Source organism: Mus musculus, chromosome 17, assembly GCF_000001635.26.
Source record: "Mus musculus strain C57BL/6J chromosome 17, GRCm38.p6 C57BL/6J".
NCBI classification, from domain to species: domain Eukaryota; kingdom Metazoa; phylum Chordata; class Mammalia; order Rodentia; family Muridae; genus Mus; species Mus musculus.
The window spans coordinates 38,081,726-38,096,622 of NC_000083.6; the positions used below are offsets into that span (position 1 = coordinate 38,081,726).

Here is a 14,897-nt window from a genome sequence, read left to right on the forward strand (position 1 = left end):
CATACCCCTTCCATTACTTTTCATGTATTAGAGAAGAAGAAAGAATATTTTTAAAAATTCATTAGCCAGGACAACATTTATTAACCAAATTTAACATTTATGCAAATCTGTATCTTTTAATTTCTTTTGTACTTGTTGAACTATCGGACCATTCCAATGACCATTGACTATTACATTGATTACATATAATCAATAACAAGTGGTCACAATCAGGCTCTAGAGGAATGAGGTCTGTGGGTGATTCTGCTATGGAACCAAGGACTGGATTGCTATAGGATCTGCTTTTGCCTAATCCAAGTTCCACCCTTACTCTTGTTCTCTTCCAAGTACTTTCTTCACTGCTGCCTTGACATCCTTGTTCCTCAAGGTATAGATAAGAGGGTTCAGCATTGGCGTTATGAGTCCATAGAACAGTGCCAAAAGCTTGCCCTTCAGTTTGGCTGAGCTGCTCTTCGGTGCCATGTATGCATATCCACTGATGGCAGAGCCATAGAACATGATGACCACCAGAAGATGAGACCCACATGTGTTAAAGGCCTTCTTTCGACCTTCAGAAGATTGTATCTTTATGACTGCCCTGACAATGTTTATGTAAGAGAAAAGAATTAGCCCAAGGGGGATAACTTTTATGACAACCACAGCAGCATACATCTCTACTTCATTGACCCAGGTGTCAACACATGATAACTGAAGCATGGCAGGTACCTCACAGAAGAAATTCTCTATCTGGTATTGGCCACAACGAGGTAACAAAGAAGTCAACACTGTCTGCACCAAGGAATTGCTGAAACCAGTTATCCAGGCTACTGCTGCCAGCTGTTGGCACAGCTGGGGATGCATGATAACTGTGTAACGCAGAGGCTGGCAGATGGCCACATAGCGATCAAAGGCCATGACGGAGAGAAGCACACACTCTGTAGACCCCAAGCTAAGGAAGATGAACAGTTGTGCTATGCAGCCCACATAGGTGATGCTTCTCTCATGGCTCTGTATATTTTTTAGCATCTGGGGGACAGTAGAAGTGGTATAGCAGAGATCCAAAAAGGAAAGATTGGCCAGGAAGAAATACATAGGAGTGTGGAGTTTAGGATCAAGGCGAGACAAAATGATAATAGCTGAATTCCCCAAAAGGGTTAAAATATAGAAGATGGAGATGACAACAAGAAGAGCCATTTCCAGTCGTGGCCACTCAGAGAAGCCTACCAGAATAAAGCCATTGGTGTGATGGGGAGTGGTATTGAGCCTTCTCATTGTTGAAATCCAGTTTGCTGGAAAGGTCAATAATAGAATTTTGAGGTCCTGGTTATTGTGTTTTTACAACTAAATATCTCGTGCAATAAAGAAACTGGATAGGGGTGCTGAAACAAATAAAATCATTAATATATTTCATTTGATTTCCTCAGTAAGCAAAATAGCATTAACATCTGTGTTTGTATAGTCTGTCTGCTATTCTTTTATTCACAACTTTCACAAGTGAAGAGTTTTAGAAATTCAAAAATAGCATACACATGGTGACTCAGACATATACATGTAACAGCTGGAAGGCTGAAGCAAGAGAAATCCTGTGAGAATATCAGCAGCACAGGCTGCAGAGTGAGGCTCTGTCTCTCCCAATTGCTCTCTCAATCCCCCCAAGCAAAACAAAAATAAACAAATAAAAATGTAAATAGGAGTAAAATGTTTATGATAAGATACTGTTATCATGTGTTGCATCTGCTAAGACAGAAGAATACAGAAACCTCACTGAAGCTGCATTAAGTTTGTAATTGATCTTATTTCCCTGCAGGTTCTCAATAATTTTGTATAGTGGAGTATAGAAATTGCTACCTGTGAAAGGTGGTATCAGTTGGTGGTGAGACCATTGTCTGTCTTTTTATTGTAGGACCTCCTTTCTACTCTTTATAATTAAGTCAATGAGAAAAAACTCCCAGTACCCAAGTAACACAACTACAAAAATAATGGTTTCCAGAGTTGGACTCATTGTTTCCCATTTAATTATATTTCCACATATGGAAAAAAAATCTCACAAGCTTTCTAACAATTATGCTTTAACTTCATGTAATTTTCTCAATGGCAGAATGTATTATATTGAGTTTTATGCAACAAAGTGGAAATGGCTATTAAGATATTTTTTTAAAATTCTGGTGCTTGTCTGTGTCGCAAAAATCATCAAACATGAGTCTAGGTGAACATATGCAATTGATTGCATATATGTGTTCTTTGTGTAGTTCATTCTCCTTTGTGTAAAAGAAACACATAATTCATATGAGAAAATTTCACTCACACACAGTTGAATTTATCAATCATGTGCAAAGTGACTCATGGTAAAAAATGTAACTACTTTAGAGGTAATATTTAATGCAGTTTAGGAATAATTTTTATTCTAAAATAAATGTATGTATAATCCTATTCGTTCAGTTACTATAGAATTTTGGACAGTTTTAAGTGGATTTGTATCTTATTATATTTTTACAGATGACGTTCTACATATTGTCTATAAAATGACTAAAAAAATGTGTTGTGCTATGACTAAATACAGGGAATAAACTTTCATATAACATTAAATCCCTATAATTTTTGTTGAAAACACTTTACATCTGTTAGCATTTTTCTTTTTTCTTCTTTTTTTTTCTTCGTTATTTTATTTATTTACATTTCAAATGTTATCCCCATCCCCGGTTTCCCCTCCACAAACCATCTACCCCCTGCTTCTATGAGGATGCTCCCCCACTCCCCTACTTCTGCCTTACTGCTCTAGCATTCCTCTATGCTGGGCCATCAAGCCTTCACAGGACCAAGGGCTTCTTCTCCCATTGATGCCAGATAAGGCTATCCTCTGCTACATGTGTAGCTGGGAACATGGGTCCCTCCATGGGTATTCTTTGGTTGGTGGTTTAGTCCCTGGGAACTCTTGGGGTTGCTAATTTTTTCCCTGTGGGGGTGCAATAATAGAAGGCATTTTATCTTCTCTAGTCACCTCTTTGTATGATCTATCACATGTACATATCTGTGTTCTTTCACTGAAATTTCTCACCCTTTGCTCATCATCTCCTCAATTCCTTTTCCACCTCTTTGGCACTCCAGTAACCTTTGCTGTGCTTCAGTTCTGTCAGGTCTTACATGCTGTTATTGTACAAAAAACAACAGTAATTATTTTACAATATGTTATTACATGACAGAGACATAATATAAAATATGGAATATTTTTCACATTTTTGAGATACATTCATGAGAAAAGAACAAAGACTAAAATGTTGATGGTTTCTTTGCCTTTCATATCATTAGCAATTTTATTTTAAAATTGGGTTCCTCGTCTCCACATTTCACTTAGTGGTTATGCATTTTCTTTACCTAATCTAGTACAAAAGATGTGGTTAAACAGTTGTAGAAATATTTAATCCTGTCGAAGGGTTTTTATCCCGCCTTAAACCATTTAGTTCCTGGATAAAAGACAAGACACATGTGATCTTACCTGTGACTCACAGCACTGGGGATATGGAACCTGAGGAGGCTACCTCACGTAACCAGGCAGGAAACTCAGTGGAGCGTTAGAAACACTAACCTATCCACAAACCTTTTATACCCAAAATTTATCCTGTCTACAAGAAATGCAGACACAGGGGATGGAGCAGAGACTTAGTGAGTGGCCAACCAAAACCAGGCCAACTTGAGACCCATATGGGCAAGCACCAATCCTTTACACTACTAATGATATTCGGGTAGGCTTGTAGACAGAAGCAAGTTGTCCTCTGAGAGGCTCCACCTAGCAGCTGACTAAGGCAGATATAGTTGTCCACAGCAAACAGTGGATTGATGTTTTGGGAACTCTTATGGAAGAATAGGGGGAAGGATTGCAGGGCCAAAGGGGATAGGAACTCCACAGGAAGACCAACAGAGTCAAGCAACATGGACCCTTTGAGCTCTCATAGTCTGAAACACCAACCAAAGAAAATTCATGGGCCCTAGACATCCCCACACATCTGGAGCAGATGAGCAGCTTGGTCTTCATGTGGATCCTGAAAAACTGTAATGCGGACTATTCCAAAAGTTGTTGCCTCTATGTGGAATATGTTCTTTAAGCTGGACTGTCATGTCTGGCCTGAATGGGAGAGGAAGCACCTAGCCTCACAGAGACTTGAAATGCTAGGGTGAGAGTATACATAGGGGGGCCCACCCACTCAGAGGAGAAAAGGAGGGAGGGAAGGATTGTGGGAGGGGGTGAACAGGAGGGGGTCAGTGTAGAATCTAGGTGTTGGCAGACCATACTTAGTATTACAATAGACAGCAAGACCAAACCTCAACAATTGCCCTTATTAGTTCAAAAAAGACTCCTTTCCTCTAAGATATATTGCATATAAGTATAATAACTATGAAAATTATAAGGTATGATACATATTTATAATGTCTAGTCGATTATATTTAGAAACTTAAAATATTTTATCATTTATCATACCTTAATGAGTTTATAATTTTGTATCTCAGTTATCTTTGATTTTAACTTGTATACCATCCTAAAGCCATCTTTTAGATCTAGGACATATTTTTAAATGTTAAATAATTTAATTTTAATTTTCATTGTGAAACTATAACAAATCTTCAACCCCATCATAGATTTAAGAAGATATTTGAGTATGAAAAAAAATAACTTCCAAAATTTAAACAACTGGCAGAGACAGCTGACAGCCTGGACAGTCCCCAATATTCCTTATAATGTAGGAGCATCTATCTTTAGCTTTCTGGCCCAGAATGTCTGACATTCCTTAAATGAGTTGCATAGGTACAATGCCTACCTAAGGGTAACACAATTGATTTTAAATTTAATATCAGTATACAAATATTTATAGCAATGAAAACCTTAAACTTGTACCAATATCTAAAATTTTGTATCAAATTAAAAAACATATAACTTCAACTCTGCATGGAAATAAGAAGATCTCTACCAATGTAAGACTGTGGCTATATAGTGCTTTTTCTTTAGGAACACATTTAATAATACACTCCTATTTGCCTAATTTCTAAAATAATTACTATATACCCCTTTTTCTTTTTAACCTACTTCTCTTTATCTAAGAAAGAAAGAAGGATAGAGAAGATGAAAGGAAAGACAGAAATTTCTTTATTTACTTTCTCCCTGTCTAAAATTATAATTATTTTTAAATTATGTCTTAAAACAAAAACATATTTATAATTTACAAAAATGACCAAAATCATTCACATTTACAAAATGGTCATTTACAAAAATGACCAAAATCATTCACCTTAACTCAAGGAATAAAACCCCAATACATAGTTACCTCTAAGGAACATTATTATTGATGTTTGTCATACTTGATATTTTGGTATAATTTTTCCTGTTAGGATCTATGATGAAGTCATCAGGGGCTGCTTCTTGGACTAGAAAAAACACCAATGCATTGCATCTTAGCAACTTTATATCCCTCACAACAGAATAACTGACTAGGGAGGTTATTGTACAAATTCAATGACATGATTTAAGAAGGTAGAAATAGAACAAAACAAAATTTCCTATATGAAAATTTCAAAGCTATCAATATCCCACACTGGCAAAGAATGTTTTAGTCACTAGCATCCTTGTAACTCATCACTTTCATAGTAGATACAAGCAGAACCACTTGACAAATTGAGAAGATGAACAATCTAAGTTTCACTGTAGTTACCAGATTACACTGATAAAGTAGATCTTTCTCTAGCAAATACAAATTAACATTTCTCTTTCACTTGGCTGAGATCAACTTGAGATCTAATATTTCATGAAAAGGAAGGTGTAAGATTCATTGTCTCCATACATGTGCAATGCAGCACATCTGGAAATAGCTCTGGGAAGTGGATCAAACCATAAAACCAGATTTCACTTAGGACAAAATGTAGCTTCTACCTTTTAAAAGCTATAATTCATTACTAATTTTAAGAAAAACACAGTCAAAACAAGTAAAAATGAAGGCTTAGTTTAGTAGCGTTTTCTGAGAAATTTTCCCGACTGGCTTTTACTGTTTAGAAGCAGCTTATAGGACAGACTGCCACTCAGCATATATGAAGGTTTACTTAGAAAATAATATATTTACATTACCTTAAAAAATAGTTGACTTCAATAATTCAAAAAAGTTTTTCAATATACTTTCATTCTTAAGAATATACCTCTTTTTTTTTTTTGTCTTTACTTTTAAGCACTGAAAGACTTAAAGACTTTTAAACACTTTTAAAGGCTTAGCTGTATGTGAAGTGCATGACCAGGTTGGTCTGGGTAGGAAGCTCCAGGATAACTTGTTTTGTCCTCTTTTTTCCCCCTTCTTGTTAACTAATGTGATAATAAATTAACAGAAGCATTTGCAAGGTACATAGTGGATAATGGAGAGTAATAAAACATGTAGAATCCCTAAAGCCAAGTGACCATTCTTTCCAAATTAAAATGAATATATATAGTTTGATAAATATGGATCCATTTCCTTTGTTTATTTAACACATTTTCCAAATCTATAAGTTGGTTTTATGTGAAATCTACTTTGGTTTTGGGGAAAAGGTGAGTTTATGTTTTAGGAGAACTACCCAGAATAACTCGGCTATTTCTGATAAAGGAATTAGTAAATAATTTAACCTAAATATTGTATTCATGATGTTCAAATTTAAAATTATTTTGTTTTTCTTCACTATTTATAAAATGAATTTTAATTCCCAATCCTTGTTGTGCCTCTCTCCCTTGTTGCCTGTAGCTACTATCTCAAAGAGAAATTCTTTTATTTCATTATTGTTCATTAAGTAATACTTTGAAAACTTTAAACATAAAAATAATGTCACCTCTTTTAGAATGTTGGTCCTTCATCTTAGTGGAAGATGTGCCTAAGGCTCTTTGGGCCCTTGCTTCTTAGTCTGGCTCCATTTTTTCACCTTTAAGTCAGTGATCTTTTCTGTTGTTCCTTGCATCTGAACCATAGTTGTAACAAACCCTCACTATAGAATTGGCTTTACTCATCTTATAAGTCATGTTTGACTATAATCTGTTTTTTTTTTAGCCCTTGTAGATTAGTAACATCAGGGCCAAGTGTGCAGAATTTTGACCTCAGGGAGACAGTCCCTCTGTTGCAATTAAGCACAGTTCATAGAAATAAGAATTTAGGGGAAAATATGAAAAATAGCAGCATGAATTATTTACAAAGCTTAAATTCTATGTGATTCTTCCACTGAACTTTCATCCCTATGTAGTACATCCTATTATCTAACTTATTTTTCTAATGTCCCTAATCTTTTTGCATAATACACACTGAAGCCAATTCCAAATTCAAAGACAATTTCAAATCTGAAGATGCTTCCCAACTCCTGTGTCTGACCCTCTCAGTACACTCTGAGACAGTTCCCCGCCGTGATGCTCTCAAACACTATTGAAACTGTGCACTACAGTTTACAGCTTTTGAAATTTGGGTATCAGCAGCATGTAACTCATATGATTTGTGACTGGTTTGTTCATTTGCATGTACAATTTATTCTCTCCACCTATGAACAGAAGATGTACAATTGTTACTTCTGGTTACGTGATGTTGAAAGAACTGAACAACTGCACAATTTTTATTTTTTGTGTTAAATCTAGGAATGAAATTTCTTATCTAAATGTTAAAGCATATCTAGGTTTAATGAAGATTTTTAACCAGGTTACAAAATGTTAAAATAATTTATGATTCAATCATTATCAATCTTCATTTCCTCAAAAACTTCTTGTAATGTCATGTTTTGTAAAACTAGTTATTTATCTATTTTGTTTTGTGTATAAGAAATTTAATCACCAATTTAATTTGCATTATACTGTGAGTGTGAAATTTTTTCAAATTTGACGTTTATGTCATCCTTCTAATGCTTATCCATCCGTTTTTGTATCTGATTTTTCCTTTATTGATTTCTAAGAGTTCTTTACATGTTTTCGATGTAAGTATACTTTTGAGATATTATGCACTAACACACACACACACACACACACACACACACACACACACTGACAGACATCTAAAATTAATTAAATAATTTAAAAACTAACATTTTTGATGAGAAAAAACAATAATTTTTATATTAATCAACTCAACTGTTCATGTTTGATTTATTCTTATGAAAAGTTCACAATACAGTGCCTAATTTATTAAAACTTTTCTTTTTGAATGATAATATCTTTGTCTCATTCATGCACAGTTTTATCATCTTAAGACTATTAAATCTTTTTCCTCTATTTTTCACTTACATGTAAATAAAATTTGTTAGTAATTTGACTTTTATGCCTTTTGTGGCAGGGTTTTCCCTCCCCCTTTTTTCTAAGTGCATATTCTATTTAGTGATTACAACATCAAAAATATTATCCCTGCCGTATTTTAATGCTGTGCCTCCTTGTGATATGTAACATGAATTTAATTGTTTAATTATGATTCAGTATCTGAAGGTGCTATTTGTTTTTGCTTTGCATTTTTTTCCTGTCCTGGCATAAGCACAACCAATAGAATATAATCTCGATTAGTTCTACCTCAGAGACATATTAGTAGTTCTCCAACCACAATTTCATTCAGAGTTTGTCTGGAATACTTTTGGTTGTTTGTATTTACATAAACTTTTAATATCAATCTAATAATTTCAAAAATCTACAATTACTTATTTTTGTATTATTCTAAGTGCCTATTTTTATGTTGACACCATGTTGTTTTAATAGCTAAAGTTGTGCAATAGACTTTGATTTAAGGTAGTATGCTTTTTATTTTGTATTGTTTTGTTTTTGCTTTTGTTTCTATTTGTCTTTTCCTTGCTCAATGTTTTCTGTGATTATTTAAGAATTTTGTGGTTAATTGTGAGTTTGGAGAGATTTTTATATTTCTGTGAATAGTATGACTGAATTTCTGTAAAAATTACATTTAATATATGCTTTGGATAGATTGTATATTTTAATAATATTGAATGTTGATAGTTTGTGACCATAGGCTATATTTACATTTACTGGTGACTTCATTGATTTCTTCTATTATATCTTACAATTTTCCAATGTGAAGATATTTTATCATTTTAGTTAAATTTGTTATAAAAACCAAAAAATTTTAAACACTATTATGGATTATTTTCTTAATTTAATTTTTGAGTATTTTGTTATTACTGTATATAAAATAAACTATTTTATATTGATTTTGTAGTCTGCAATTCAACTGTATTCAATGATTAGATTTAATAATAACTTTCATGGTATTTGCAGGTTTCTCAATAAGATCATTTGCAGTCAGGAATAATTTATTGGTTTTCTTTCCAACTTACAACGTTTATTTCTTCCTCTTGCCTAATTGTTCTGGATAAAACATGTAATTTTATATCGATATGTATGGTGGAAGGGAACATCTTTTTGTTTGTCCATATACTAAAGTAAAATATCTGAAAATATCATTTTTTATGGTGATAATTCTGGGTATCACATGGGCTTTACTATTTTGGCACATTCCTTCTAAATATGTTTGTAGTTTTTAGCATGAAAAATTTTACTACATAATTTTTATTCACTATTATTTTGATAATACAGTTTTCCCATATAATATGCTAAGCCAATTAGACAATTGTATGAAGTCATCTGGGCTGAATCATCCTGGCATCTCTGGAAAGAATCCAGCTTGGTCACAGTGAATGATCATTTTAGTTTACTGTTGATATTTTTAGCATATTTTTAAGGATTTGAAAAATATTTTTATTGAATAATTTTGTTCTTTAACAATTTCATATGTATATATATTATTACATAGTTTGATTACACTCAATTCTTTTTAATAATTCTTCCATCCCTATCAACAACTCCTCTTCATCCATAACAGATGTTTTCCACTTGGTTCATCAATTTTTATTTTTATTTGTAGACCAGGGTGTTCAATCAAAACAGACTGTGTGACTATTGCCTTTTAAAGGGATCACTGGAATCCAGTGGGATCTTCAGTGAGTACAGAAATGAAGGCAATGATTTCCTCTATTTATTGCAGGCCAGCTCTGACACCACAGGGTAAACAGCGGAGAGCCAAGTGTGGATTCAGTGATTTGTGTCAGTGTGAATAGCAACTGATGACCCCATAACCCCGCTGCTGATAGGACAGCACTAGTAGTGCTGATAGGAATAAAACTTAACTATCTTGGACCAGTAATTTCTGTGATCAGCATGAAACTCTGAACTCTTTAAACTTATTGGAGACCAGTGGGAGAGAGAAAGAGAAAATTCATACATCCACACACAGTCTTACTGGATAAAGCTCCAATACAACTCCATAGGAAGAACAATATCAACTAACTGGACCACCTAGCGCTCCCAGGGACTAAACCAACAACAAAAGAATGTACATGGAGGGATTCATGGCTCCAGCTCCATATGTAACAGAGGGTGGCCTTATCTGGCATTCATGGGAATGAAGGTTCCTGGTCCTCTGGAGGCTTGATGGTCCAGCGTAGGGGCATGCTAGAGGGGTGTCATAGGAGTGGGTGGTGAAGCACACCCATAGAAGCAAAGGGAAGGGGTGATGGAATGAGAGGTTTATGGAGGAGAAACCTGGAAGGGGAATATCATTTGAAATGTAAATGGATAAAATGATTAATAAAAAATTAAGGAAGCTCAAACAAGCAAGCTTCAATAACTTCACATATGCACATGAATTCATACATATCCATCCATCCATCCAGAAAGACAGACATACAGACATTCATACATTGGTGGATGCAGCAAAGCTCCAACGAGCTGGTTCCAACCATTTCACTTATATAAACACACACACACACACACACACACACACACACACACACACACACACCAATACACACACACAATTGGTTGGTAGAGCAAAGCTCTGTAAAGCAAGTTCTAACAATTTTATTTTTTCTCTCAGCCTTTTTATACCCCCTAGTACAAAGTTTTCTACATAAGAAAAAAATATCTTAATATCTGAAGAATGACTGTGTTATAGCAGGATTATTAATTACATGTTTTTCTATTAAAACTTATATCTAACCAAACATTTTATCTATCTTTTATTCCATAGGTCATTAAAAGTTGAAAGCAATACTTTTACCTATCTTGTACTTCACAATTTCATTATAAGTTTAATTCAATAGTTCTTAGGTTAAGAACATTTTAACGAAGAAATAGGTCATCTATCTTATGTCTTATTTTTGATATCTAGGTAACCATTAATTTGCTCCAAGCCTATTTTTTTTTCTTAGTGCAATTCACATGTTTGTAACACATGAAAGCCACTGTACTATTTTCTCACCTATGCAGCTCTTGCTATTTTGTAAGGTAGGGGCACATTGTGTTCTTGATCCCAACAACTACTTATCAATTTTATCAGTTCCCCAAACTTTCCAAAATTATTTAAATCAAACTAACTTACTAAACTATTTATATTGAATCAGGAATTTCATAAAATAACTCATTTACCTAAGCAATGTATTTCATAAGAGCTCACTTTCATGTTGATCGGTAGAAAATTTGCCAAACAGAGCAGGCTAATACTCAGGAATCCATCATAAACAGATTGTAGGCAGAAAGTGTCTTTTTGGCACAATCACACTATGTCAGAAAAATGAGGAATACAGCAATGAGAAATGTGAGAAGGCAAATCAGCAGCAAGAAGCAATCCTGGGAGGAAGTCCCTGAGGTCATGCCTTTCCAGGATACACCATTGCAGCCATGCAAAAAGAAGGGCTGTCTCTAGGAAACTCATTTGCCCACTGCAGCTTCTTGTGCATGGTATCTGCCACTTCTCCCTGAATCTATTGTCCTTTTTTTCTTACTTCTAATATAAAAGGAGAATTTCTATCATTTTACTATTTTTGAATAACAAGTAAAATAGGCTTCATGTTGGCATGTTTTACCAGATGTGCATTCTTCATGATTCTTATATTTCAAAATTATTTTTATCTTATTTATATATTCTTCTCTCATAAAATACATCCCAACCACCACCAATTCCAACCCTGCCATCTCCTCATTCCTCCAGATCCACTGTTCATCTATTTCTCTTCAAAATGCAGGCCTCCCAGCAATATAAACTAAACTCAGCATAAGAATGTGCAATAAGACTAGACCCAAAGACTCATATCAAGGCTGGTCCAGGAACCCAGAAGGAGACAAAGGGTCCTAAGAGTAGATAAAAGTCAGAGACACACCCCCACTCCCATTGCTAGGAATTCAACAAAAACCTCAAGCTAAAGAAGTACATCCTATGCTGGGCGTGATGGTGCACACCTTTAACCCCAGCACTTGGGAGGCAGAGGCAGGCAGATTTCTGAGTTCGAGGCCATCCTGGTCTACAAGGTGAGTTACAGGACAGCCAGGGCTATACAGAGAAACCGTGTCTCAAAAAAAAAAAAACCAAACCAAACAACCAACCAACCAACCAAACAAACAAACAACTCTGTATGCAGAGTCTGGTTCAGACTCTGGTTGCTGCTTCAGTCTCTGAGAGTCCCTATGAGCCCCGATTAGTTGATTATATATGCCATGTTTTTCTGGTGTTTGTAACCCCTGTGGCTCCTACAATCTTTCCTCTAAGCTCTCTTCTTCAGAGTTTCCAGAGCTCTGTATAATATTTGTCTGTGGGATCATAATCAAAGAGGTTTATGATTGGGCTATGCACTGATCCTGAGTATAGAAAAAATATCATTACAAAACATTTCATTCACTTTTTCCCAATCAGTTTGGTTGTACCATAGGTGTCTCAGACATTCAGCTTCTGGATACTGGCATTCTAGGTAGTGTCAGGAATGGGCTTCTATGGTTTTTTTTTTCACCTTCTTTTGTGTGTGTGTGTGTGTGTGTGTGTGTGTGTGTGTGTGTCCAGGCATTGCTCAATGCCATGCACAGAAGTAGGGAGCAGTGGAGCTGGGTTCAGTTTTCTGTTTCCTCCCTTGGGGTGTTTAGGCATCACTGCACACAGGTGGGGTAAAGAATGAATCAGAGTCCATAATGGGTGTGTCAGCAGAATCCTGATCTAGCAGTGAATAACACAGGAAGAAGGTCTTCTTTGAAGATTTTAGTGTTACAGCTCTTTATATAATATTCAATGAAACAGTTCTTTTAAATGATATTTGGTGAAACAGCTTGTTCTTTCTATTCAGGGTTAACAATGCCTAAATAAACCTCAGAGACTGGAAAAGAAATCTTCCTAGTGAGAAGTTTCATTGGCTCAGTCTTGAGCACAGGGTCCCCAATGAAGGAGCCAGAGAAAGTACCCAAGGAGCTGAAGGGGTTTGCAGCCCCATAGGAAGAACAACAATATGAACTAACCAGTACCCCCAGAGCTCCCTGGGACTAAACCACCAACCAAAGAATACACGTGGTGGGATGCATGGCTCCAGCTGCATATTTAACAGAGGATGGCCTAGTAGGTCATCAATGGGAGGAGAGACCCTTGGTCTTGTGAAGGTTTTATGACCTGGTATAGGGGAATGCCAGGGCCAGGAAGCAGGAGTGGATGGGTTGGGGAGCAGCAGGAGGCAGGAAGCGATAGGGTGTTTTCAGAGAGGAATCCAAGAAAGGGGATAACTTTTGAAATGTAAGTAAAATATATCTAATTAAAAAGAAAAGTTCTGGGGATACCTCATTCAGATACAGAGGCATTCCTGGAAATTGAACCTGTAATTCACCAAGAATTACTTGACATTCCTCAGGGCTCACCAGATATGGTAGAAAAAAGGAAATCTTGATAAGAAAGGAGTCCTCTATTTTGCACCAAGCTCAGGGGAGCTGTCCAGATAGGGTAGACTATGACCTTTAAATAGCAGAATCTTCCAACAAGCTCCTTTTTGTGATGTGGGGCTCAGGTTAGATCAGTCATTGGTGAGATATTCCCACAAACTTTGAGCCACCATTGCCCCAGCTCATCTTGCAAGCAGGAGAGGTTATGGGTCACAGATTTTTGTGGCTGGGCTAGTGTCCAAGTCTCACCATTGGGAGCCTATCCTGGTTACAGATAATGGCTGGTTCAGGCTCCATAGTGTCCATTACTAAGAGTCCTTGCTAGGGTCAACCTCATTGGTTCTGGAGGTTTCCACTGCACTGTTTCAATACAACTCCTTGAAATTATTATTTTTCATCAAGAATTTAACTTGTCCCAAATATATTTCTTTAACTATGGAGAAAACCGCATAACTTTTTTACATTTTGCTTTCTTACGTTGAAATTTATCATTAAGATTATACAAACTATGCCTTCATTTCATAGGTTGGCTTGATTGTGAATTATTTCATTTTATTTATGCATTTCTTGATTTGCTTATATTTTCACCTAAACTCATTAATATTAAAACTATAATTTCTCATTCCTACAATATCTTTGGGTTTTAGAATATAGATTATTTGAGTTTATAAGTTCAGTGAATTTTATTCTCTACAATCTAAAAGAATTTAAGATTACCAAAGCTATTACCTCAACCTTCAGTTTTCTGAGTCATAAATATGCTATGACCCTTCATTTTTATATTTGCATTTTCATAATGTTTGAACTTTCTCAAAATTGTTCCTCTATATTTACATTTTAAAATAAATATTTAAAATAAAATAGTGCTTCTACCACTATTCTAAATTATACTGCCCTTCTTAATTTTTTCCTTTTTAATTAGTTTTTACTAATAAATCAACTATTTTGGAATATTGCTATGATATTAATGACCTTGCTAAATATGTTCATTAATTTCACTGATTTATCTGGAGATTATTTTTCAAATTTGTTTGCACACAGTGTGTTTTTTTTTTCCTTTCATAAACTTTTCATCTTAGTTTCACTCTCTTTTCTTACATCATTGACTATGTTCTCTAGGGAAAAGTAGATGAAGATGAAAGCATTTACCCATTTTTTCACACACTCCGAAGGTAAATGTTCAGTTTGATGGTCTGTT

At 35.2% G+C, this 14,897-nt stretch overlaps 1 protein-coding gene across 1 annotated transcript; it reads right to left on the bottom strand.

Annotated features, from left to right (window-relative positions):
• Nucleotides 1-306: 306 nt before the first annotated feature.
• Nucleotides 307-1,251, bottom strand: Olfr131 (olfactory receptor 131). The gene has a single exon (NM_146867.1). It carries the CDS (start codon nt 1,249-1,251, stop codon nt 307-309), a length of 945 nt encoding a protein of 314 aa, NP_667078.1.
• Nucleotides 1,252-14,897: the final 13,646 nt, after the last annotated feature.